The sequence below is a fragment of the Scyliorhinus torazame genome, chromosome 3 (assembly GCF_047496885.1).
Source record: "Scyliorhinus torazame isolate Kashiwa2021f chromosome 3, sScyTor2.1, whole genome shotgun sequence".
NCBI classification, from domain to species: Eukaryota; Metazoa; Chordata; class Chondrichthyes; order Carcharhiniformes; family Scyliorhinidae; genus Scyliorhinus; species Scyliorhinus torazame.
This window is the reverse complement of record NC_092709.1, coordinates 231,610,742-231,636,296: the sequence shown is the minus strand read 5'-3', so window position 1 is coordinate 231,636,296 and position 25,555 is coordinate 231,610,742. Positions and strand designations below refer to the sequence as shown.

Below are 25,555 nucleotides of genomic sequence, written 5' to 3'. Positions count from 1 at the left end.
CAGCAGGTCTGGCAGCATCTGTGGCAAGAGAAACGGAATTAACGTTTCAAGTCCGTCTGACTCTTCTTCAGAGTAAAGAGTCACATGGACTTCAAATGTTAAGTTCGTTTTTCTTGACACAGAGGTTGCCATATCTGCTGAGTTTTTCCTGCACTTTCTGGTTTTATTTAATATGAACTACAGGTTGGACCACCTCGTGCTCAATCCGTTCCTTAAGCTTGCATCGACTGAAGACTTCTCATCTTGCAGAACAAGCCAGTCCTAATCAAAATGGAAACGATCAATACATGGGGGGGGGGGGGTGCTGGAAATATCCTTGACAGACTTTGCGATTCACAGGGACAACCTTGGCAATTGGAGCAAGAAGGGAATTGAGGAAATTGAATCTGAAGCGGGATTCTCCCCTACCCGGCGGGGTGGGGGGTCCCGGCGGAACGGCGTGTCGTGAACCACTCCGGCGTCGGGCCGTCCCAAAGGTGCGGAATCCTCCGCACATTCAGGGCTAGGCCCGCCCCGGAGTGGTATGCGCCCTGCCGGCTGGCGGGAAAGGGGCTTGGCGCCACGCCAACCGGCGCCAAAGGGCCTCCACCAGACGGCGTGAGTTGGCGCATGCGCTGGAGCACCAGCGTGTGCTAGAGTCATCCCCGCGCATGCACAGAGGGCTTTGTTTCCGCACTGGGAATGGCGGACCACTACATCCTCCGGTGCGGAGGAATAGAGTGCCCGCTCGGCACAGACCCGCCCGCGGTTCGGTGGGCCCCGATCGTGGGCCAGGCCACCGTGTAGGCACCTCCCGGGGCCAGATCCTCCCGCGCCCCCCCCCCCAAGAACCCCGGAGTCCGCCCGCGCCGCCAGGTCCCACCGGCAAGGGACCCATTCTAATTTACGCCAGCGGGACTGGCAAAAGACGGGCCGGACTTCGGCCCATCGCGGGCCAGAGAATTCGGGCAGCCCCGGCACCCATTGAGTCGCGCAGGACCCTGCCATTCTCCGAGGTGGGCGGCACGACTCATGCCGTGCCGATTTTCGGGGGGCCGGAGAATTAGGAGGACAGCGGGGGCGGGATTCACGCCGACCCCCGGCGATTCTCCGACCCGGCGGGTGATCGGAGAATCCCGCCTCAGGACTCGCGCTCTTGTTAAACCTTGCTCTCTCACTCACTCATTGCTTACAAATAACCAGTGACATATCACACCCAGTATTTTAAAATCTGAGCTTCATAAAAGGGTGTTGCTAAGTTCCAGCATTGTAAGGTAAACATCTCTTTTGATATCATGGGCCTGGAGGAAAAAACTTTCACCGCTGCCAGTGGCTAAATGCAGCTTGAAACGCCCTGCATTATTCTTGAATGAAAATACACAAGCTGTAGTACAGCTACACGCACCCTGGGAAATGTAGATAGTGAGATAAAGGAAGTGCGCAGGGGAGGAGAAACAAATCATGAGTTATTGTTCAATATGTCAAATTGACTGATATTAAAGATGACCCCGACACTAACCTAGGAAGAGGTGGGAGGATTAAAATTGAGCGGGGGCGGCGGCCTTGACTGCCAATGGCACTTTTTCCCATCTGATAAATTCTTGCAGCAGATGGCTCATCTCGTCAAATACCTTCATGCACAACTTGAGTTTGCGGAGACAGTTCTATTCAGTCATTACCAGGGAGTTTTGTGTGGTTTGTGGTGGCAAAATGACAGGTGGAAGCATTCCTGTTCTGGTGCTCTCTGATTGTGCTTTTGCTTCCCGTCCACCTCTGAATGATATCCTATGATAGGGGAGTTTTTAATAAAATGCCCGAATCTTAAATAAAGAGGGAGGTCTCAAAGAAATTGCTGGTCCTTAACAATCAATTTGAATGAGTTTGTATGGTGTTCAGTCGGAATGGGGGAGAAAATAAGAAATTGTGGGTTGCTTCGATTCAAATATTTGCCAATCTAATAAATGTCTCCTACATTTTGTGTGAGGGACAACATCACTGGTGGACAAGTAAGTTATATTTTTGCATGCAGTGAGAAGTGGGTGGGGAGCTGGCAAATTTTGCAACATGCAGTCCTCCGTCCTTCGTTTGCCCAGTGTGCGACAGCCTCAGCACAGGATTTTCCACCATTCTGGCTAAATTCACCAATATCACCCATTTGAGGAAGCATAGCTTGGGGCTAAGGCACTGTAGCTTTCATTATTTATCTCGTTGCTTTCTTTGAATGAGATTTTCCTATGAGCATGAGAACAATACATTTACCCCGAAACTTTATGAACATATAATCTACTGTAGTTGGAAGCCCCATTAATTCAGTCCATAAACAACCTTTCTTCAGGGACAGCATGAACACTGGCCATCCTTAAGTAGTGGAAAGTTTACACTCAATATCCTTATATAGCAGATTGTTCAATCTAACAAGCAACTGAAGAGTAAAATAGAGGTCTAATTTTAAGGCACAGTGGCATATTTTAGCATTTCTAGATAATTCAAATGCAACATATCACTTACAAAGACATTGTTGCAAGGTTATTTATGCATTTTAAGATTTTACATAATTTCAATTCGTACTTCAAAGGTTTTGTAAACAGAAACATAATATCGTGTGCGTTGGGTATTTTCTCCCTTCTGCATAATAATTACCAAATGCAGCTATAATAACAAATTACAACATTTCTTGCACAGTTCTCGAATTCTATGTTGTAACATTTAGCTGAATAATATTAATGTAATAACATACAGCTACCTGTAAGACTTCAAAAGTCGGACTCGTTTCTTGCCTCTTGGAGAAAAAAGAAGGCCTGAGGCTCCTGCAGATTCATTGTAGAAGGCCATAAGCTGCTAAAAAGTTAAACCTAGCACTAAGGCTTGATTAAGACAGGCCCCAGGCCAATAATGCTGTAGGTGCTCTTCACTACTCATGCAGAACACCTGACCGTCAGTGAGGACATCCTTTTGTTATAACATGGTCAAACCAGGTTATCGACTATTTGAAGCAGAATTCAGATCGATTTTCTGCACACCGATACTTACACTACAGATAAGATCTGGGTTAAATGCTCTTCGTCAGTTATCTTATTACCACAGAAAAGCCTGTCCCTTTTCATAACCTATGCCTGATTATGAAATATCTTTTCTGCACAAACGGAAACAGAGCACCACAAAATATGAACTTGTAGTTTTTCTGAAGCTGACTTCTTTTGTGAGACAAGGAAAGCTGAGAACCTCTTAAGAATTCCATCCAAGTTTAATTTCCAGCTGTGTCACAACAACTGATTGACGTCAGTTAACATCACCAACAGCTTGTCTGAAAGGATTTAATCATGTGTCAGTCCACTTGCTCAGATTACAGAGTATCTATCCATGGTGGAGGTTAATTTTCTTTTTTGTAATCAGCGTAACAAATTATGTTTGTTAGAGTAAAAGCAAACTTCAAAAAAATGCTTCATTTTTTGCCCGGCAATATTTTCCTTCCTGTGTTTAGGGCATTTTTTTTGTCATTGTTAACATGCACTGAGGTCAATTACACCATGACAGAGTTGAGATAGGCTTTCCCAGGGACTCGCAAGGTTAGGTTGAACAAAGAACTTCTATATTTACTGGCACCATGATCAGAAACCCATTTCCTCCACAGAAATATTGTTAAATAGTTAATGTTAATATTAAATGTTAATAGTTTTGTATGTATTTTAACTAAAAAAGATGGTGCAGCTACTTTGTTTGCATTCCAAATAAAAGTGGATCAAATGCATTTATTCACAGACAAACAGATCATGATCAATTATAGAAGAAAAGTGTGTTCCGACTTTGTTTCTTTGTGCATCAGAGAAAATACAAGAGCCGCCTTTTGAACTGTTTTCCAGGGCTTCCGATATGGATCAGTGGATGTGCACACACTCTGATCTCAGATAGAAAACCATTCAGACCAGGTGAAGTGCTAAGTTCAAACCCAAGTCTTCACAGAATTTGATGCTTTTGGGCTGCAATTGATATCAGGGATGTTGCAACTGGCTCAGCCAGGAACCCTGATCAATTAGTAGCACCTTCTGGAAACTATACATTGAATGATAGATCGCTCTAGGGTCCAACTCTGCCAACATATAAAATACATAGAAACATACATAGAAAATAGAAGCTGGAGGAGGCCATTCAGCCCTTCGACCCTGCTCCGCCATACATTATGATCATGGCTGATCATCAATTTCAATACCCTGATCCCGCCCCCCCCCCCCCCCATGTCCCTTGACCCCTTTAGCCCCAAGAGCTATATCTAATTCCTTCTTGAAATTACACAACATTTTGGCCTCAACTACTTTCTGTGGTAGTGAATTCCGCAGATTCACCACTCTCTGGGTGAAGAAATTTCTCCTCCCCTCAATCCTCAAACTATGACTCCTAGTTATGGATGCCACCCCCCCCCCCCCCCCCCCACCACCACCACCATCGGGAACATTCTTTCTGAATCTGCCCTGTCTAGTCCTGTTAGAATTTTATAAGTTTCTCTGAGATCCCTTCCCACTCTTCTAAATTCCAATGAATATAATCCTAACCGATTTAGTCTCTCCTCATATGACAGTCCCGCCATCCCAGGAATCAACTTGGTAAACCTTTGTTGCACTCTCTCCATAGCAAGAACACCCTTCCTTAGATAAGGACACCAAAACTGCACACAATATTCCAGATGTGGCTTCATTAATGCCCAATACAATTGTATTAAAACATCCTTATTTCTATACTCAAATCCTCTCACTATGAAGGCCAACATACCATTTGCCTTTTTCATGCCTGCTGCACCTGCTTGCTTACTTTCAGCGACTGATGCATGAGGACACCAAAGTCTTGCTGAGTATCCAGCTCTCTCAATTTACACCCATTCAAATAATAATCTGCCTTCCTATTTTTGCCAGTAAAGAGGATAACCTCACATTTATCCACATTATACTGCATCTGCCATGCATATGCCCACTCCCCCAGTCTGTCTAAATCCCGCTGAAGCATCTCTGATTCCTACAAATAGCTCACCCTGCCACCCAACTTTGTATCATCTGCAAATTGAGATAATACATTTAGTTCCCTTGTCCAAATCATGAGTCTATAATGTGAACAGTTGGGGTCCCTGCAGTACCCCACTAGTCACTGCCTGCCAAATGGAAAAAGACCCACTTTTTCCAACTTTTTGCTTCTTGTCCGCTAACCAGCTTTCTATCCATCTCAAGACACTACAGACAATCCCATGCGCTTTAACTTTATACAGTAATCTGCTATATGAGACCTTGTTGTAAGCCTTCTGAAAGTCTAATTAAACCACACCCATCAGTTCTCCCTGGTCAACTCTACTGGTTACATCTCCAAATAATTCCAGTAGATTAGTCAAACATGATTTCCGTTTGTAAATCCATGCTGACTGCTTGATTATACCACTGCTTTCCACAAGCTGTGCTATAAAATCCTTGATAATTGACTTTAGCTACTACCCTATTCCCAACATGAGGCTCACTGGTCTATAGTTTCCTGTTTTCTCTCCACCTTCTTTCTTGAATAGCAGTGTTATATTAGCTACCCTCCAATCTGTAGGAACCATTCCCGAGTCCAAAGAATTTTGGATAATTACCACCAATGGATCTACAATTTCTAGGGCCACTTCCGTAAGTACTCTGGGATGAATGTTATCAGGCCCTGGAGATTTATCAGCCTTTAATCCCATTAATTTCCCCAAAACCATTTCTTTACTCGTACTAATTTCCTTCAGCTCCTCACTAAACTTATGGTTCTCAGAACTTCCGGTGCACTATTCATGTCTTCCTTTGTGAAGACAGAAACAAAGTACAAATTTAGTTCCCCAGCCATTTCTTTGTTCCCACTGTGAAATCCCCCATTTCTGACTGCAAGGGACCTACATTAGTTTTTATTTATCCTTTTCTCATTACATATCTATAGAAACATTTACAGTCAGTTTTTATATTTCCCGCAAGTTTACATTCATGTATTTTCCCCCTCTTAATCAATCCTTGGTGTGGTAGTCGGTATTAGGGGTATTACGGTACCCAGGTTGGTGCTATAAGACCATTGGTGTGGGAGGTACCTGAGACAGCAATATCATTGGTGAAGCCTGCCTTCTGGTTCCGCCCAGTAAGGTGGAGTATAAGAGCCTGCGTCTCTCTTGCAGCTGCATTCTGTACCTGCGCTGCTGTACACCCCCAGCCATGTGCTACCAGTGGGCGCTGCCATCTTGGCTGGAGTCTCAGGACCCCGATTCGGATGACCACACACCGCACGAGGAAAACCTCCAACTTTTGCCATGACTTGCCTCGGTGACCCTGGACCAGTCTTGACCCCGAACGCTCTCGACTGCGACGACGACCGTGCTCATCAATGGGCACAGAACATCCTGCCTGATCGACTCCGGGAGCACAGAGAGCTTCATACACCCCAACATGGTAAAGCGCTGTTCTCTTCCCATCCACCCAGTTAACCAAAAAATCTCCCTGGCCTCCAGGTCTCACTCTGTAGAGATCAAAGCGTTCTGCGTAGCGAACCTCACGGTCCAGGGAAGGGAATTAAAAAATTTCCACCTCTATGTCCTCCCTCACCTCTGCGCTGCCATGCTCTTAGGGTTAGACTTCCGATGTAATCTCCAGAGTTTAACTTTTAAATTCGGCAGCCCTATACCTCCCCTCACTGTTTGCAGCCTCGCGACCCTCAAGGTCGGTCCACCTTCCCTTTTTGCGAACCTCACCCCGGATTGCAAACCCGTCGCCACCAGGAGCAGACGGTACAGTGCTCAGGACCGGACCTTCATTAGGTAGGAAGTCCAGCGGTTACTGAAGGAAAGTATTATTGAGGCTAGCAACAGTCCCTGGAGAGCTCAAGTAGTGGTCGTAAAGACCGGGGAGAAGCATAGGATGGCCATCGATTATAGCCAGACCATCAACAGGTATACGCAGCTCGACGTGTACCCCTCCCCCGCATATCTGATTTGATCAATCAGATTGCACAATACAAGGGGCGTCATTCTCCGACCCCCCAGAGGGTCGGAGAATGGCCGTTGGCCGCCGTGAATCCCGCCCCCGCCGGTTGCCGAAGTCTCCGAAGGGAGAAAAGTCAGCGGGGCGTTAATGTCGCCGCTGCCGCGGAGAATGTCACGGGTCTGCGCAAGGCAGCCGATTTTCGGCCTGCCGATATTCTCCCTTCCGGATGGGCCGAAGTCCCGTCGACGTGATGACCGTTCACGTCGACGTAAATTAAACCTCCTTTTCATCGGCGTGACCCGGTGCTCCAAGCTCACGCCGACCAGCGTGGAGGTGAGTGACGGCCTGGGGGGTTGGCTCTGGGCAGGCAATGGCGTGGCCGCAGTCTGAATGCATGAGGAGAGGTGTGTCTCTTGTTGTGTGTGTGTGTGTGCGGCGGGGGGGGGGGGGGGGGGGGGGGTGGTTAGAGTAGGCTGGGCTCCGGGGGAGTGCCAGGAGGGGGTCCGTGCCGGGGAGGTGGATGGGGGGTCCGTGCTGGGGTGGAGATTGGGGGGGGGGCCCGTGCCGGGGTGGAGGTTGGGGGGGGTCCGTGCAGGGGTGGAGGTTGGGGGGGGGTCCGTGCTGGGATGGAGGTTGGAGGGGGGGTCCGTGCCGGGGTGAGGTTGGGGGGGGTCCGTGCTGGGGTGAAGGTTGGGGGGGGGGTCCGTGCTGGGGTGGAGGTTGGGGGGGGGACCGTGCCGGGGTGGAGGTTGGCGGGGGGGTCCGTGCTGGGGTGGAGGTTGGGGGGTCCGTGCTGGGGTGGAGGTTGGGGTGGGGTCCGTGCCGGGGTGGAGGTTGGGGGGGATCCGTGCCGGGGTGGAAGTTGGGGGGGGTCTGTGCCGTGCCGGGGTGGAGGTTGGGGGGGTCCGTGCTGGGTGGAGGTTGGGGGGGGGTCCGTGCCGGGGTGGAGGTTGGGGGGGGGGGTCTGTGATGGGGTCCGTGCCGAGGAGGGGGATGGGAGGGCAAGTGCGTTGGTCCACCTGGCCAGGTGCCAGCCTCCAACAGTTGGACCCATGCGGTCCATGCCACCTGGCTGGAGGGAGGAGGGGATATGGGCAATGATGACATGTCGTCGTTCCCCTCCCCCCCACCAGGCCGTCATGTTTTCAGATCATCCAGCGATGTTGGCCGCCGTGGTGGCAGCCGCTCATGTCTATGTTGCCCTGGATGAGGAGGAGGAGGAGGAGGAGGAGCGTGCCAGAGAGGCGGCGCAGGCTGCCGCAGAGGGGCAGGCGGCAGCCGCCCAGCTGGAGGGACACCTGACCGACAGGACGAGGAGGGGGAGGAGGACGTCGCGGCCCCACGGCAACGGAGGCACCCGAGGGCGCCCCGTGTGTACCGGCCCCGGCAGTCATACCTAGACCTCACGGACCGGGAATGCAGGAGGAGACTCCGGATGAGCCGGGAAACCGTGGCACACATCTGCCACCTGCTGGCACACCTGTCACCGCATGGCACTGGCGGGGGATACTCTCTCCCCGTGTCCGTCAAGGTTACGGTGGCCCTGAACTTTTATGCAACGGGGTCATTCCAGGCACCGAGTGGGGACCTGTCCGGCATATCGCAGACATCGGTGCACCGGTGCATCCGGGCAGTGACAGATGCCCTATATGCCATGGCGCACCGCTACATCCGCTTCCCCGTGGACTGGGCCAGCCAAGATGCCCGGGCCGTGGGCTTCTCTGCCATGGCCGGGTTCCCCATGGTCCAGGGCGCGATCGATGGGATGCACGTCGCCGTGCGGCCACCTGCAGATAACAGGGCCGTGTTCACTAATAGGAAGGGGACCTATTCGTTGAACGTACAGGTGGTCTGTGACCACCGCATGATGATCCTGCACGTCTGCGCCCGTCATCCAGGCAGTGTACACGACTCATTCGTGTTGTCGCGGTCATCCACCCCCGGCATGTACGAGGGACGCCATCCCCGGCTGAGGGGCTGGTTGCTGGGCGACAGGGGCTACCCATTGTGATCGTGGCTGATGACGCCTATACGGAGGCCACGCAATGAGGCGGAGAACCGCTACAATGATGCCCATGTAGCGACAAGGGGAGTGATCGAGAGGTGCTTTGGCGTGCTGAAGATGCGTTTCAGGTGCCTGGACCTCTCTGGGGGTGCCCTCCAGTATCGGTCAGATAGGGTCGGCCGCATCATTGTGGTGTGCTGCGTCCTGCACAACATAGCCCAGCAGAGGGGCGATGTGCCGCAGGCAGAGGAGGGCGGAGTGGAGGAGCAGCAGGAAGAGGCCCAGTCCTCCCCAGATGAGGGGGATGGGGGCAATGGTCAGGGCAGACGGGGTAGACACAGGCGGGTGGCTGTCCACCGTTACCGGCTGGCCCAGCGGGCACGGGACAGACTGATAGACTCCTGCTTCACTGACTAGATGGGCGTGGGAATCGGGTAGTATGGCCACAGACCGCACACCGTGGCAACAGCCGACCACCCCCACTCCCCACCCATCCACCCACCCAGCACCCTCACCCCCCTCCCCAACCCCACCCACCCCACCCGCATGCACACCCCCCCCCCCCCATTGCCGATCCACCTGCGGCACAACGGGCCGGGCTCACACAGTTGCGGGTGGACGCGTGTCTATCGCAGGCCATGGAGGATGATGACAACCCGCGCTGCGATGAGCTCCTGGCTCTACATCGTTGGACTATGTCTGACCCATGGCCACAGTACCACCATCCACCCGGACCATCCCTGCATGCGGCTGTGACACTGCAGCGCACGGTCCCGTCCTCTGCCCGGGGGATGTTGATGGCGGCCCAGGGGGAAGGGGGCAGACTCACCTGGGGCTGAGGTAAGACCACCCCTCACACACACACTTGCGCTCAACGTACATGACACCCCCGCACACTTTGGACAGAGCACAAAGGCAGCTTCGGTAGGTGTAACATTGACTTTAATAACCAAAGGAGTTCATGCATGTGCCCTAGCCCCTAAAACTCATCTGTGCCCTGCACCCGTGCCAACTTACTCAGTGTCTAATTGTTTGGCCTTACGGGCCCTTTGACTACGTCTACGTGGTTCCCCAGACGGTACAGCAGAACTGGAGGTGGACTCCTGTGATTCCTGCCCTCTGACACTGGATCCCTTTGGCGGCCGTTTCCTGGGGCGTCCTGGCCTAGATGGGCCAGGCTGCGGCCCGGGCGACTGGGATGGTGAGCTGCCAGCCTGTCCTGCCCGTTGCCCACCCGATGCACCTGGGACGGAAGAGGGGGAGTCCGAGGTGTTGCGGTGTACCGGGACCTCCCCTACAGAGGGAGCCGGGACGGACCACACCACCTCCTCCTCCCTCGGGGTGCCCGATGGCCCCCAGGCCTCTACATGGGTGGGGGATGCGAACAGACTGGCCATCCGACGCCCCCCCGACATCTGGCGCTGCCAGTCCTGGAGGCCCGTGCTGGTATCGACAGGGGTCTGCAGGTTTGCAGCCATGGAGCCCAGGGGCTTGGCAAACCCTGTCTGTGACAGTGCGACGCCGGCTCGCACATGGCCACTGGCGCCGATGCCCTCAGCGATGGTCTGCAGAGACTGGGCCATGGCCTGCTGAGACTGGGCCATGGCCTGCAGAGACTGGGCCATGGCCTGCTGAGACTGGGCTATGGCGTTGAGAGCCTCTGCCATCTGGCGCTGGCACTGGCTCATGGCCTCCTGTGAGAGGGCAGCCATTTCCTGGGCCACAGACGCCGCCTGCACGGAAGGCCCCAGGCCTCGCAAACCGTTCCCCATGTCTGACACCGTCGCACCCATTGCCTCCACCGCGGACGCCACCCGTGCGGTGTCGGCCTGGATGGCACGCATGACCGGCACCACTCCCAGCTCCTGGACGTGGGTGGACTCCTCCACCTGCGACCGCAGCCGCCGCAAGCCGCCCGTCACCCTCTTCGCTCGTCTCCGGGTCGGTGGTTGCATCGGATCTATGTGTGGGTGTGGTAACTGCAGGAACCCGGGATCCATCTGGGCGGCAGGTGTTCGCTTGGGCTGGGCTGCCCTCCGACCGCCCGGTCCCTCTGCTGCTCCTACCTCCACCTGCTGTACCGGGACGGCTGTGTTGTGCGCACCAGTGAGTGTACCAGACGCCTCATCACTAAAGTGCCCAACCGAGGTGAGTGTTTCTGCGATGGTGGAGGGTGTTGGTGACAGCAGTGGCGTTGTGTCGTGCTCTTCGTCCCACTCTGAGTCCATGGCACTTTGGGGTGGGGGTTCGTCTCCACCCATCCACTCTGAGTCACTGTCCGGTATTTCGTCTTCCTGGGTAGTGCTGTCCCGGGTAGGGGTGTCCTGGGTAATGGTGTCCTGGCTCGGATGTGACGGGGGCCTGTGGCTGCCCCCCTCGTCGCTGGGTGGTCGCTCCCGCACGTGACGGGGGTGTCGTCTCCCTATTGCTCCAGGTCTCTCCGTCTCCCGTGGTGTGCGAGGGGCATCCTGCGGGCGTCGCCTGCTGGAGGATCCGGGTCTCTCCGTCTCCCGTGGTCTCCGAGGGGCATCCTGCGGGCGTCGCATGCTGGAGGGTCTGGGTCTCTCCGTCTCCCGTGGTCTCCGAGGGGCATCCTGCGGGCGTCGCATGCTGGAGGGTCCGGGTCTCTCCGTCTCCCGTGGTCTCCGAGGGGCATCCTGCGGGCGTCGCATGCTGGAGGGTGAGGGTCTCTCCGTCTCCTGTGGTCTCCGAGGGGCATCCTGCGGGCGTCGCATGCTGGAGGGTGCGGGTCTCTCCGTCTCCTGTGGTCTCCGAGGGGCATCCTGCGGGCGTCGCATGCTGGAGGGTGCGGGTCTCTCCGTCTCCTGTGGTCTCCGAGGGGCATCCTGCGGGCGTCGCATGCTGGAGGGTGCGGGTCTCTCCGTCTCCTGTGGTCTCCGAGGGGCATCCTGCGGGCGGTCTGCATCTGCGGGGATGGGTGCCTGGACGTTTGGTCCTGCGATACAAAATGAAGCATGCATGGTTAGACATCAGGCAGTGATCAGGTGATACGGGGGAGGGGGATATAGGGGAGGGGGGGGATATGGGGATGGGCTGTCGGTGGCTCACTCGCTAGTACGCCCCCGACCTCTGCATCAGCAACCTCCCGGTCCTCAGGTCCGCCAGCCAGTTCCAGGGCCCTTTCCTCGTGTACGGTCAGTGGCCTCTCATCAGCGGGCCCTCCTCCAGTCCTCACATGCTCCCTATTGTTGTGTGCGCGCTTCTCCTGTGGGGGGGGGGGGGGGGCAGGGGTAAAAGGCAACAGTGTTAGGCAGGTATATGAATGCACGCCATCGGTTGCGCGTGCATTGCAGAGGTTAAGGTTAGGGCTGGATTCACTTGGGGATATGGGGGATATGGGGAGGGGGGGATATGGGGGAGGGGGGGATATGGGGGAGGGGGCATATGGGGGAGGGGGGGATATGGGGGAGGGGGGATATGGGGGATATGGGGGAGGGGGGATATGGGGGAGGGCGGATATGGGGAGGGGGATATGGGCGATATGGGGGAGTGGGGGATATGGGGGAGGGGGAATATGGGGGAGGGGGGGATATGGGGGATATGGGGGAGGGGGGATATGGGGGATATGGGGAGGGGGGATATGGGGGAGGGGGGATATGGGGGAGGGGGGTTATGGGGGAGGGGGGATATGGGGGAGGGGGATATGGGGAGGGGGGATATGGGGGAAGGGGGATATGGGGAGGGGGATATGGGGTAGGGGGGATATGGGGAGGGGGGATATGGGGAGGCTCACCCTGCCTGCTCTGACGAGGTCGTTCACCTTCTGGTGGCACTGGGTGCCTGTCCGTGGTGTCAGGGCCACAGCGGTGACGGCCTCTGCCACTTCCCTCCACAGACGCCGGCTGTGGTGTGGGGCAACTCTGCGGCCGTGCCCGGGATACAGGGTGTCCCTCCTCTGCTCCACCGCTTCCAGGAGCGCCTCCACATCGCGTGACCCGAACCTCGGGGCTGAGCGACGGCCAGCCATCCAGTCGGGTGTTGCGGTCGGGTGTTGCGGTCGGGTGGGGGGGAGCAGCGCGGCCTTATGAGCCGTCACGCCGTGCAGCGCGTATGATGCTGCACGGCGTGAACCACTGCGCAAGCGCGGATCCCGTTACGTCGCTGCGAGCCCATTTCGGGCCGGAGACTATCGACCCATTTTTCCGATGTGACGCAAGTCGGATTTGCGCCGTTTTTTGCCCCAATCGGCGGACTTTCCGCCGATAACGGAGAATTTCGCCCAAGGTCTTTTCCACGGTGGATCTAAAATCTGCCTACCACCAGCTCCCCATCCGCACTAGCGACTGCAAATACACTGCATTCGAAGCAGATGGGCGGTTCTACCACTTCCTAAGGGTTCCCTTTGGTGTCACAAATGAAGTCTCGGTTTTCCAACGGGAGATGGACCGAATGGTTGACTGGTACGGTTTGCGGGACACATTCTCGTACCTCAATAACGTCACCATCTGCGGCCACGACCAGCAGGACCACGACACCAACCTCCGAAAATTCCTCCAAATTTCCCGCAAAAATCCTTAATCTAACCTACAAGGGCAAATGCGTGTTCAGCACCGACCGTCTAGCCATCCTCGGCTACGTAGTGCATGATGGAGTTATAGGCCCAGATCCCAAACTCATGCGCCCCCTCATGGAGTTTCCCCTTCCCCACTGCTCCAAGGCCCTGAAACGCTGCCTGGGATTTTTTTTCATATTGTGCCCAGTGGATCCCCAACTATGGGGACAAGGCCCGCCCACTAATTCAATCCACGGTTTTTCCCCTCTCGGCAGACGCCCGCCAGGCATTCAGCCGCATCAAAGCGGACATTGCAAAGGCCACGCAATCGATGAATCACTTCCCTTCCAAGTCGATGCGTCCGATGTAGCTCTGGCGGCCACCCTCAACCAAGTGGGCAGACCCGTGGCCTTCTTCTCACGCACCCTCCACGCGTCAGAAATCTGCCATTCCTCCGTTGAAAGGAGGAATGGCAGGAGGAATGCCCAGGCCATAGTAGAAGCTGTGCGGCACTGGAGGCATTACCTGGCCGGCAGGAGATTCACTCTCCTCACTGACCAACGGTCAGTTGCTTTCATGTTCGATAATGCACAGCGGGGCAAGATAAAGAACGATAAGATCTTACGGTGGAGGATCGAGCTCTCCACCTACAACTATGAGATTTTGTATCGTCCCGGGAAGCTAAACAAGCCTCCTGATGCTGTATCCCACGGCACATGTGCCAACGCACAAGTGGACCGACTCCGGGCCCTCCATGAGGACCTCTGCCACCCGGGGGTCACTCGATTCTTCCATTTCATCGAGACCCATAACCTGCCCTACTCCATCGAGGAGGTCAGGACCGCCACCAGGAACTGCCAAATCTGCACGGAGTGCAAGCCGCACTTCTACAGGCCAGAGAAAGCGCACCTGATAAAGGCTTCCCGTCACTTTGAACGCCTCAGTATGGACTTCAAAGGGCCCCACCCCTCCACCGACCTCAACACGTACTTCCTGAATGTGATTGACGAGTACTCCCGGTTCCCATTCGCCATCCCCTGCCCTGACATGACCGCAGCCACCATCATAAAAGCCCTCCACAGTATCTTTACACTGTTCGGTTTCCCCGCCTACATACACAGTGATAGGGGGTCCACCTTTATGAGCGACGAACTGCGTCAATTCCTGCTCAGCAAGGGCATTGCCTCGAGCAGGACGACCAGTTACAACCCCCGGGGAAACAGACAGGTAGAGAGGGAGAACAGAACGGTCTGGAAGATCGTCCTACTGGCCCTATGGTCCAAGAATCTCCCAGTCTCCCGCTGGCAGGAGATCCTTCCGGATGCTCTCCACTCCATCCGATCACTGCTCTGTACCACGTCCAACCAAACACCTCACGGACGTCTCCTTGTCTTCCCTAGGAAGTCCTCCTCCGGGACCTCGCTCCCAACCTGGCTGGCAGCTCCTGGACCCATCCTGCTCCGCAAACACATGCGGGCACACAAGTCGGACCCATTTGTCGAGAGGGTCCACCTCCTTCACGCTAACCCTCAATACGCCTACGTGGCTTACCCTGACGGCCGACAGGATACGGTCTCCCTACGGGACCTGGCACCTGCTGGATCCCCACCCCCACCCACACCCCCACCACCAACCTCACCCTCCCTCCCACCGGCGCACCCCACAGCCGCACCCTTCCCAGGTAGATCGGTCCTCTCACCGGTCCCATCTAGGGGTAATGAAGAAGCCGAAGCCACGCTCCCGGAGCCACGGATGCCCGAGCCGGCGCCTCCATCACCGTCGAAACTGCGACGATCGCAGAGGACGACCAGGGCCACTGATCAACTAATTGCTTCCTTTTGAATGTAAATAAATACTGTAAATAGTTGCGACATGTGACGAGGCAAAACACTGTACTAATGTATACCGGGTACCACCATAACTTCAACCTCTACCACTGTATGACACGAGACCACCACCCCCCGCCGGACTCTTTTTTTTAACAGGGGGTGAATGTGGTAGTCAGTATGATGCTGTAAGACCATTGTTGTGGGAGGTACCTGAGACAGCAATATCATTGGTTGAGCCTGCCTGCTGGTTCCGCCCAGTAAGGTGGAGTATAAGAGCCTGTGACTCCCTTGCAGCTGCATTCTGAACCTGCGCTGCTGGGGAAAACATCTAGTCCAATAAAGCCTTCAATTGTCATCCAATCTCGCTTCCGGAGTTATTGATCGAGCATCACTTGGTTTGTCTTCGCTGAATTTTAAACTGTTCCCAATCCTGAAGTTTATTGCTTTTTCTTGCTAATTTGCATCCATCTTCTTTGAATCTAATACTATCTCTCATTTCCTTTGTAAGCCATGGCATAGCCAAAGTTCCCTTTCTACTCTTGTGCCAAATAGGAATAAACAACTTTTGGAGTTCACCTATTCATATCCTTGAATGCCTGCCATTGCCGTTCCGCTGTCCTCCCTTTCAGAAATATTTCCGAGTCCAACATGGCCAACATGGCCTCATGCCATCACAGTTACCGTCATTGAGGTTCAGGACCTTGGTCTCAGAATCAACTACCTCATTATCCACCTCGATAAGAATGTCTTGTGTAAGTGACAAATGGCAGTTGTGAGTTAGGGTATATTTTAAATATCATTCACTTGCTTAAATTTAAGGTTGAGGAGATATTAACTTCTCGGCCTCACCTACATGCCAATGATCAGGTATACACCGGAAATGGGTGGAAAGCAGCATTGGGCAGTTGGGTGGAAGGGGTGGGGTGGGGAGGGGGGGGGGGGTGGGGTGGGGGGGAGGGTTGGTGCATCAGGAGGGAAATTACAGCTGGCTAGAGTTTACCGCCTAACACTAAAGTAATACCCGCTACGCTAAGCAGGTTAGCCGTGGGAAATTTTCAGGAGGGTCTTGTGGGAGGGGAGGCAGATACTAGAACAGAGTCATACTCCTGCTGGCCCCATAACCAAAAGTATTACCGTTGTCTTATCTGCAGACTTGATTCAGTTTGGTTGGAAAGCCACTCAAGCTTCCTAGTTCAGGCTAATGTTAAATTTTGATCGAATAGGATACTGATTTGCAGAAATTCTTGAGGACCCACTTTTGGCCAGCATCCTATCTCCCTGCAAAGTCCTGAAAATTAAGTTTGTAAGGATTTGCAGAGGTATGGTTTTTAAGTGCCCACGCTACTGGTTTCTGCGAGTGGGCAGTATAGTGGAACAGTCTGGCACATAGAGTTGAAATGGTACTGTGTACAGTACCGCCCACACAGTTACGTAAGAGAACACACAAGTCTCATTGAATTCTTTGAGGATGTGACAAGACACATTGATGAAGGTGGGGCAGTGGATGTGGTGTATATGGATTTCAGTAAGACATTTGATAAGATTCCCCATGGTAGGCTCATTCAGAAAGTTAGGGGGCATGGGATACAGGGAAATTTGGCTACCTGGATACAGAATTGGTTGGCCAAAAGAAGTCAGCGAGTGGTAGTGGATGGAAAGTATTCCGCTTGGAGGTCGATGACCAGTGGTGTCCCGCAGCGATCTGGTCAGGGACCTCTGCTCTTTGTGGTTTTTATAAATGACTTGGATGAGGAAGTGGAAGGGTGGGTTAGTAAGTTTGCCGATGACACGAAGGTTGGTGGAGTTGTAGATAGTGTTGAGGGCTGTTGCAGGTTACAACAGGACATTGACAGGATGCAGAGCTGAGCTGAGAAGTGGCAGATGAAATTCAACCTAGATAAATGTGAAGTAATTTATTTTGGAAGGTCGAATTTAAATGTTGAATACAGGGCTAATGGCAGGATTCTTGGAAGTGTGGAGGAACAGAGGGATCTTGGGGTCCACGTGCATAGATCCCTCAAAGTTACCACCCAGGTTGATAGGGTTATTAAGAAGACGTATGGTGTGTTGGCTTTCATTAACAGGGGGATTGAGTTTAAGAGCCACGAGGTTTTGCTGCAGCTTTATAAAACCCTGCTTCGACCACACTTGGAATATTGTGTCCAGTTCTGGTCGCCTCATTATAGGAAGGATGTGGATGCTTTGGAGAGGGTGCAGAGGAGATTTACCAGGATGCTGCCTGGACTGGAGGACATGTCTTTTGAAGAAAGGTTAAGGGAGCTTGGGCTTTTCTCACTGGAGCAAAGAAGGAAGAGAGGTGACTTGATAGAGGTGTACAAGGTGATGAGAGGCATGGATAGAGTAGACAGCCAGAGACTTTTCCCCAGGGCGGAAATGGCTGTCAGGAGGGGTCATAGTTTTAAGGTGATTGGAGGAAGGTATAGGGGCGATGTCAGAGGTAGGTTCTTTACACAGCAAGTGGTGGGTACGTAGAATGCACTGCCAGCAGAGGTGGTGGAGTCAGAGTCATTGGGGGCATTTAAGCGACTCTTGGACAGGCACATGGACAGCAGTAAATTGAAGGGGTGTAGGTTAGGTTGATTTTAGATTAGGATAAATGGTCGGCACAGCATCGTTGGCTGAAGGGCCTGTACTGTGCTGTACTGTTCTATGTTCTCTCACCTGTAGCTTGGGGTCAGTCTTGTGTTGGACAGAACCATGTGCACAAGCAAGCATGGAAACAGCTCCTAACTTGAACCCTTCACTGTAAATATATACATTGTTCTTGGGGTTAATAAATACATACAGTTAACCTATTTAAGACTACAAAGACTTCATTAAAGCCTACCAAACAATATTCATGGAAAAAACCAAAATCTCACAAAAATTGCAGAGAAAAACTAAAATTTTGCAAGAATAAAGAGAAATTCAAAGAAGCATTCTGACCTGAAGAAACCCCCAAGAAGCAGATCTGCAGAGGAAAAGCAGCAAGCAATTTCTCGAAAGAAAAGTTTGGAAGCTGAAGGCAAAACATTAGAATTCCTCACTGCAACAGAAGATTCCATTGGAACTCTTGGAAAGCCAGCTTCAATTCCCAGAGTATGGAGTCAGCAGATGTAGCAAGACTTTAACATTTCACACTATAACATGTCCTGAGAAGGTTTTAAATATTAAGTGGTCCAAAATTAGCATTTAAAACCTCTGTCGGAAAAAAACAAATTCGCAAGCTGATGCCTAAACATACGTGGCCGGATTCTCCGTTCCTGAGACTAAGTGTTGACCCGGAGCAGGGTTCATGGACTTCTATGACAGCAAACTGGCGCCACACCTGGACCGATTCAGTGACCATTGAGGGGCTAGCACCAGCACCACGTGGAACACAATTAATTCCAATGAGAAACGGTGCCGGATTCGTGATTGACACTCAAGGGGCTGACAAGCTGCAGCCGCATATACACACTTCACTCCCCACACCATCCCAGCCAACAGGATGGCAGCAAGACGTAGTGCCCCATGGTTCACCGACACGGAACTGGAGACCCTGCCAGATACTGTGGACAAGAGGCAGGCGGCCATGTACGCCAGGGTGGGAAGGAGACTGCCAGCCGCCATTTGCCGGGCCTGGACACGGGTGGAAGAGGTGGTCAGTGCCCTGGGCAACACCATCCAGACTGGCCTGCAGTGCCAGAAAAAACTGCTCGACCTCCTCAGGGCCAGGGTGAGTCGGCAGCCCCTGGCACCAAGCCCGTCCCACACACTCGTAACCTCACGCCCACCCTGCACCACATGCCAGCATCCACACTGGATTCCATGGCCGAGTGCCCTGGCCACTGAAGCCAGCAGCTACCCACCTCCTGGGCTAAATGCATCGGACTGTCTAATGCTGTGCCTTTTCTGTACCCCCTCCTCTCCAGGAGAAGGACCGCCCATAACCAACGGGAGCAGTAGAGACTGAAACGGGACCACCGGACCGGCAGCCCCTCCGCACAGCAGAGCAGGGGGCCCTGGACGTGGTTGGAGGGCCCGAGGAAAGGGAAGTTGCCGGAGTGGAGGTCGGCATCTGGCGTGGAAGTGAGACCCTGCTGAGTTACTGATCCCTATGGCACGTGTAACAAACTCCCCAATCCACCACCACCTCTACACCACCCTCACACCCCCCCCCCCACCACTCTCACATCCACACCACTCCCACCCCCACACCACCCCTCACATCCACTCCACCACTACCACTAACACACTCCCAAACACACTGCCCTCCTCCCTCCCAAACACACCCCCATGGCACGCAATGCAATCATGCGTCTTGTCTTGTGACTTGCAGGAGCTGCTGGTGATGGTGCAGGACCTTCTGGCATCCCCTGCCAATGACCCTAACCCAGCCACAACCACAGCTAGAACCCCTGGTGCTGACCGGCGACCAGGATGGAGGGTGGGTGCTGGGGTGCAGGGGTGGTGGTGCCCATAAGGTCGGTGGCACTCTGCAGAACCATGGGCCACGGTGAGTGGTCAATGGGGTGTGTAGCAAGATGGCTGTCTTGCAGGCCGCAGCAATAGCAGTCCATGCCTGGACATCCCGGTCCTGTGGGGGATCAACCGGGCCCCATGTCCCATCCCCCTCACCCCAGCCACCTATCCAGTGTCAGGACCGGCAGCCCACGGTCGGGTCTCTCCATGTCCTATCTCCTCTCTCTCCCTCATCAGCCACGGCGCTTAGTTCCCGATTTTTATAAGCACAAGTGGACCTCGCCACTGGGAATTCCTCCCACTGGAGGCGGTGGATCACGGAGGCCCCGGAGAATACTGGGTCAAGCTCGCTAATGATTTGCAAATGACATTTACCGTATGTGTGGAGCAGAATGAACTGATGTCATTGTCAAGATTTCGGAGAATTGCGATTTGGCGTGAATCCGGCACAGGTCACGAGTTTGTTGTCAAAACTGAGCCTCCGTCCAATCGCCTTTTCCGATTTTGCGGTCAGCCCCAGCACTTCAATGCTTGAGTAGTGCCACCTGCTTCTATGGTGGAAAAGTTCCTCCATTGCAGGCATGCTGATCAGGCATCAGAGGTTGAAAAAGTTGCAGGGTGCGATTCAAATTTTGACACTCTTGGAGAAGTAATGTTAATCGTAAAATTTTAAATTGTGCCCCTTTTGGAATCAGGTCTTAAAGTGACTTCGATAAGAGTGTCTGTAATTATGACTGATGACTTTGAATTGTCTCACAAGTAAAGTCGACGACAGGCTGCTTTCCCCTTTGAGGGAGAGAGCTGACTAGTGGTGATTTAACCTGAGGATCACCGCACCTCAGGCGAGGGGCCAGGTTGAGAAGGTCTCCCAAGTGAAGACCATCCATACAGAAACTGGGGGATAAGAGATCTGATAATGTTCAGAATACTGGTCCTAGCGAGCATGATAGCAGAAATGAAAAGACAGATAGTCCTCAGAGTAATGAAAAAGACTGTATGGAGGATAAGTATGATTAAAGGGGACCAGCATGTTAATTTTGTCACAGGAACGTACATCTGCAGGCAGATTATTGCAAATTAGAAGCCAAAATGGTAGCATTTGTGGATGCACATAGCGTGACTGCAGAAAATGTTGTACCAGGAGGTGGCATCTATGGCAAACCTGTAGCTTTGGTCCACTACTATTTCTCATGTACACCTTCCCCTCAATTACATTATCTGAAAACACAACATCAAGTTTCACATACACTGATAATACCCAGCGTCACTTCATCACTATCTGTTTCAATCCCTCCGCTGACTCTGATTTGTTAGATTGCTTGACCAAGTCCAAGTAAATATTGGGCAAGACTGAGGCCACAGTTATTATTCTACCACAAACTCTGGTAACTCTGTGAGACGGAACCACCTTTGTGTCAGTTTGACCCAAAGAATAGTTCTGCGCACACATCTCAAAGACCGCCTACTTCCACCTCCATTAAATTGCCCGACCCAACCCAAGCCTCGGCTCATCTGCTGCAGAATCTCTTATCCATGTTTTTGTTCATTCTCAAAACTTGGTTAACCTGCCTTCCATCTTCCACCCTCCATAATCTTGAGCTCATCCAGAAATTTGGTGCCCCTAATCCAAGCTGCACAATGATCCGTTCACCAAACAATTATTTTTTTTTTAAATTTAAAGTAACCAATTCATTTCTTTTCTAGTTAATGGGCAATTTAGAGTGGCCAATTCACCTACCCTGCACATCTTTGGGTTGTGGGGGTGAGACCCATACAGACACGGGGAGAATGTGGAAACTGCACATGGACAGCGACCCGGGGCCGGGATCGATCCCGGGCCCTCAGCGCCGTGAGGCACCAGTGTGAACCACTGCGCCACTGTGCTGCCCGGGCACGAATCAATTGATACCATGCTCGCTGACCTACATTCATTCTCATCATTGTTTTCAGCTGCCTCTATGGTCTCACTGCCACTGCCCCTCTCACCCTCCGCCTACCCCCCATCCCCCCAATCCTCTTCAATATCTGTAATCGCCTCCAGCTTTACAAACCTAGAATAACATCTGTCCTTCACCAATGCTGGTCTCGTGGATCCCTTATTTCAATCACATTACAATGGCAGCCATGCCTTCAACCACCTTGCTGCTAAACTCTGCAGCAATTCCCTTCCTAAATGTATCTGCTCCTTTAAGACGTTGCTTAAAATCCATCGCTTTGACGATTGTTTGATATTTTGCTTCCTTATTCTAGCACCTTTACATGGCTCAGGTGTAATATTTGTTGGATAACGTTCCTGTGAAGTATCTTGGGATGTTTTATGACATCAATTGCAAGTTGTTGTTGTTATTTATTTTGCTGTCTTGCCTGCCAGTGCATATTGAAAATTCTGGGGCTGGATTCTCCGTCAGCGTGATCCTCCGTTTTGCCGGAAGCACACTCACGCCCGTGGATTCCCCGACGGGGTGGGAGCGCCCACAATGGGAAACCTCACTGGCTGGCTGGCAGGATGGAGGATCCCGCTGCCGGCAGGGGTGCGCTGCACCAGAAAACGGAGAACCCCATCCAAGGCCTATACATTCCATAATTTTCAATTAAGTGGGCAAACGCTCCAAACGTATTGGCCACTTAAGGGTCTCAAATGCAAGAAAGGGTGAGCAGGGGCCACCCGACCCCTCTCTGTCCCCATAAAATTTTAGATAGTCCTGGGATGGACAGGCAGGCTACCAGCTGGATTTTAGAAGCTCCCCACTCCCACCTTCAAAACTGCCAACAGGGTCCAACACATGAAAGCAAATGTGACTCTGAGCTGTACCATGAATATAACTAGCCTATGCTTTTGGTGCAGTTGCTTCCTTCAAACCTGTTTTTGTCATTATTAACATTAAATGTGTTTTTTTTAATGTTTAGCAGCTTTGAATTTAAATGTGAAGCAATTCAGATGATGTTTTGTGGACAATATATCAATAACCATTTTTTTTCAAACAGTGCATGATTTTTGAACATTTTAGAAAGTCTAGGACACGGTGCAGGCAGCAGCTTCCAGTATGAGTTGATGGGTGTTTCTACTGTTTAGTAAACATTGTCAAATATAGCAGTTTTAGATCTATGTTTGACTCAATATGGTCAGGATATTGCAGCATGTGATCTGTTTTCCTTTTGCAGTCTATCTATGTACAGTACTTGAAGTATATATATTGTTATGGGCCAGGGTTTAGAGAACACCAAAGTGTATCATGGAGTTCACCTGACCCACAACTTTTAATAGATTGTGGTATGGGGAGCTTACGGCCCACTCAACAGGTGTGGTACAGCAGAAATGGAAAAGTATTTTTTAAAAGCAAAACAATGTTTATTCTATGAACTCAAGTTAACCTTTTTAAAACATAGTGAACATCTTAGCAACCATCAATTCAAATACAACACCCAAAGAATACACTAAGTAATGCTCCCGCTGTCCCTTTAACATCCAGAAGACTTACAAAGAAACATAGCTTTGAACAGAAGCACATCAGGTTAAAGTCACTACTGAGAACATTTAGAATTCTGAATTCACGGTCTGAGAGGGGGGGAGGGGGAAGGGGAGTAGGGCGATGGGGACAGCGGCGAGAGAGAGGGATTGAGGGACAGAGAGAGCGGGAGTGGGGAAAGGGGTCGTGGGTTTATCATTCCTCCTCAAACAACATTCCTCTTTCCCTCTTCCCCCTGGCTCAGCCAGTTTCCCCGTCCAACCCTCGCCTGCATGTGTCAATCTCTCCCTCTCTCCCTCTCTCTATCCCTCCCTCTCTCTCCCTCCCTCTTTCTCTCCCTCCCTCTTTCTATCCCTCCATCTCGCTCTCCCTCCCTCTTTCTATCCCTCCGTCTCGCTCTCTCCCTCCCTCTTTCCCTCACTCTCTCCCTCCCTCTCCCTCCCCCCCTCTCTCTCTCCCTCCCTTCCTCTCCCACTCCCTCTCTCTCATTCGCTGTTTTACTATAGGGCCAGAGTGAAGATGGAGGCGGTGATTTAAACAATGCTGCGATGGGTCCATCTCAGGGGTTTATGGGGCCAGCTCTGGGGTTTATGGGACCAGCTCAGAGGGTGACGGGTAAGGTTAGGGGGGAGGGGGAGGGTGACGGTTCTGGAGGGGGGGCGGTGTTGCGATTGGGCTGGCTGTAAGCCGACTCCCGCTCGCGAAGCCTTTCGAACTTTGCCGCGCTGTTGCTTTGCTGAACTTTGCAAGTTTTTAATCAGAGTAAATTCTATTCTATATTTTATTGGTGGATGGGTTCAGTGTGAATGTGTGTGTAAATGGGGAGGGAGGGGCAGGAGATTGCGGCGGCTCTGCCTGCTCAACCGGGAGAGGGGGACTCAGGCGTAACCCCCTCGCTCCCTCCCTCCCAGTGCAATCTGTGGTGTGGGTGCGATTGGAGTGGATTGTGAAGGTTCGGAGCCATCTCCAAACTGATTCAGCGCTGTCTCAATAAATCCTCTCCGCTTTGTTTTGGCAAAAAAATAATAATAATAATAATAATTCTGAATTCACCAAATGATCAAGAGATAGTCTTTTCATGGCAGAGAGAACAGCAGTACGCCTGCTTTGTCCGGCTTCAGCTCCAACGCTGAAAACGAAACCAAAAAGACACAGGCACACCCAAGCTTTTCTCATGTGAAACTAAAAAACAGAGCCAGAGCTCAGTTCCACCCACACTCTGACATCACTGCAGTAATATGAGCAGCCAAACATTTCTTAAAGTGACATTCTCATGACACCTCCCCCCAAGAAAAAAAATAAACAATCAACTTCAAGATGGTTTCATTTTTCACCTTCTCACTATCCTTTAAGAAATGCACACAGTAAATATACATTTTTCTTTCAAAAAACAACACACGCAAACAGGTATAATAATATAGTCCATTAAAAAAATGTTTTTTGTTCTTCCTCCAACTGGAATCCCTCTCGATTGACAGTCTCTTTGAACAAGAAGGTCTCTGCACGATCCACTCATTTCTCTACGCCTCGGCATGTCTCTTTAAAGTCAGATACTTTTGTTCAATCTGATCACAGAGTCCCTTGTAATTCTCCATCACAGGAGCATTGGTTATCACAGCTCTCAGGCAGTTGAAACTCCGCTGTCCATTGAAATTTTCAACGTTTCTTCAGCAAGTCCATCAGTGGAGCAACCACGCTACAAAGCTTTTGCACAAATGTTTGATCGAATCCACTCATGCCAAGAAATCGCATTGTTTCCCTTCGACTTGAGGATATCGGAAACTCCTCAAGGAAAGTGACTTGGGCTTTTCCAAATTCACTTTTGGCAATGTTTATCACCAAACCCGCCTCCTAAAGTCTATCGAATAACTTCATCAGATGTTTTAGATGTTCTTTCCATGCCTGGCTGAAAATTACCAGATCATCGATGTATACCGCACAATTAGGTAATCCTGAAACAACTCTTTTAGTTAACCGTTGAAATGTGGCCATGGCATTTTTCATTCCAAATGGCATAATTTTGAATTGGTATATACCATCTGGAGTTAAAAAAGCTGAACTCTCCTTCGTCCTTTCAGATAAAGGTACCTGCCAGTAACCTTTAAGTAAATCCAATTTGGAAATAAAAGCTGATTGTCCCACTTTCTCAATGCAATCCTCTACACGTGGGATAGGATAAGAGTCCATTCTTGTAACTGCATTAACCTTTCTATAGTCCACACACAACCGTTGCGTACCATCTGGTTTAGGTACCATCACTATGGGTGAGCTCCATTGGCTGCAACCCACTTCAATTATGCCATTTTTTAAGCATACTCTCAATCTCTTTGTTA

At 51.9% G+C, this 25,555-nt stretch overlaps 1 protein-coding gene across 2 annotated transcripts in view; it reads right to left on the bottom strand.

The window, feature by feature from the left end:
- pde4d (phosphodiesterase 4D, cAMP-specific) overlaps window positions 1-25,555 on the bottom strand; it is a 1,019,730-nt gene that overhangs the window by 534,121 nt on the left and 460,054 nt on the right. The window contains exon 1 of one of the 2 annotated variants that reach the window (XM_072496984.1): window positions 2,723-2,826. The exons of the other annotated variant lie outside the window; for it this stretch is intronic. Within the exon in view, the coding sequence (XP_072353085.1) occupies window positions 2,723-2,811 (89 nt within the window). The 5' untranslated portion in view covers window positions 2,812-2,826. Of the gene's footprint in view, window positions 1-2,722; window positions 2,827-25,555 lie in introns of those variants that run through there. 2 annotated transcript variants of the gene reach the window in all.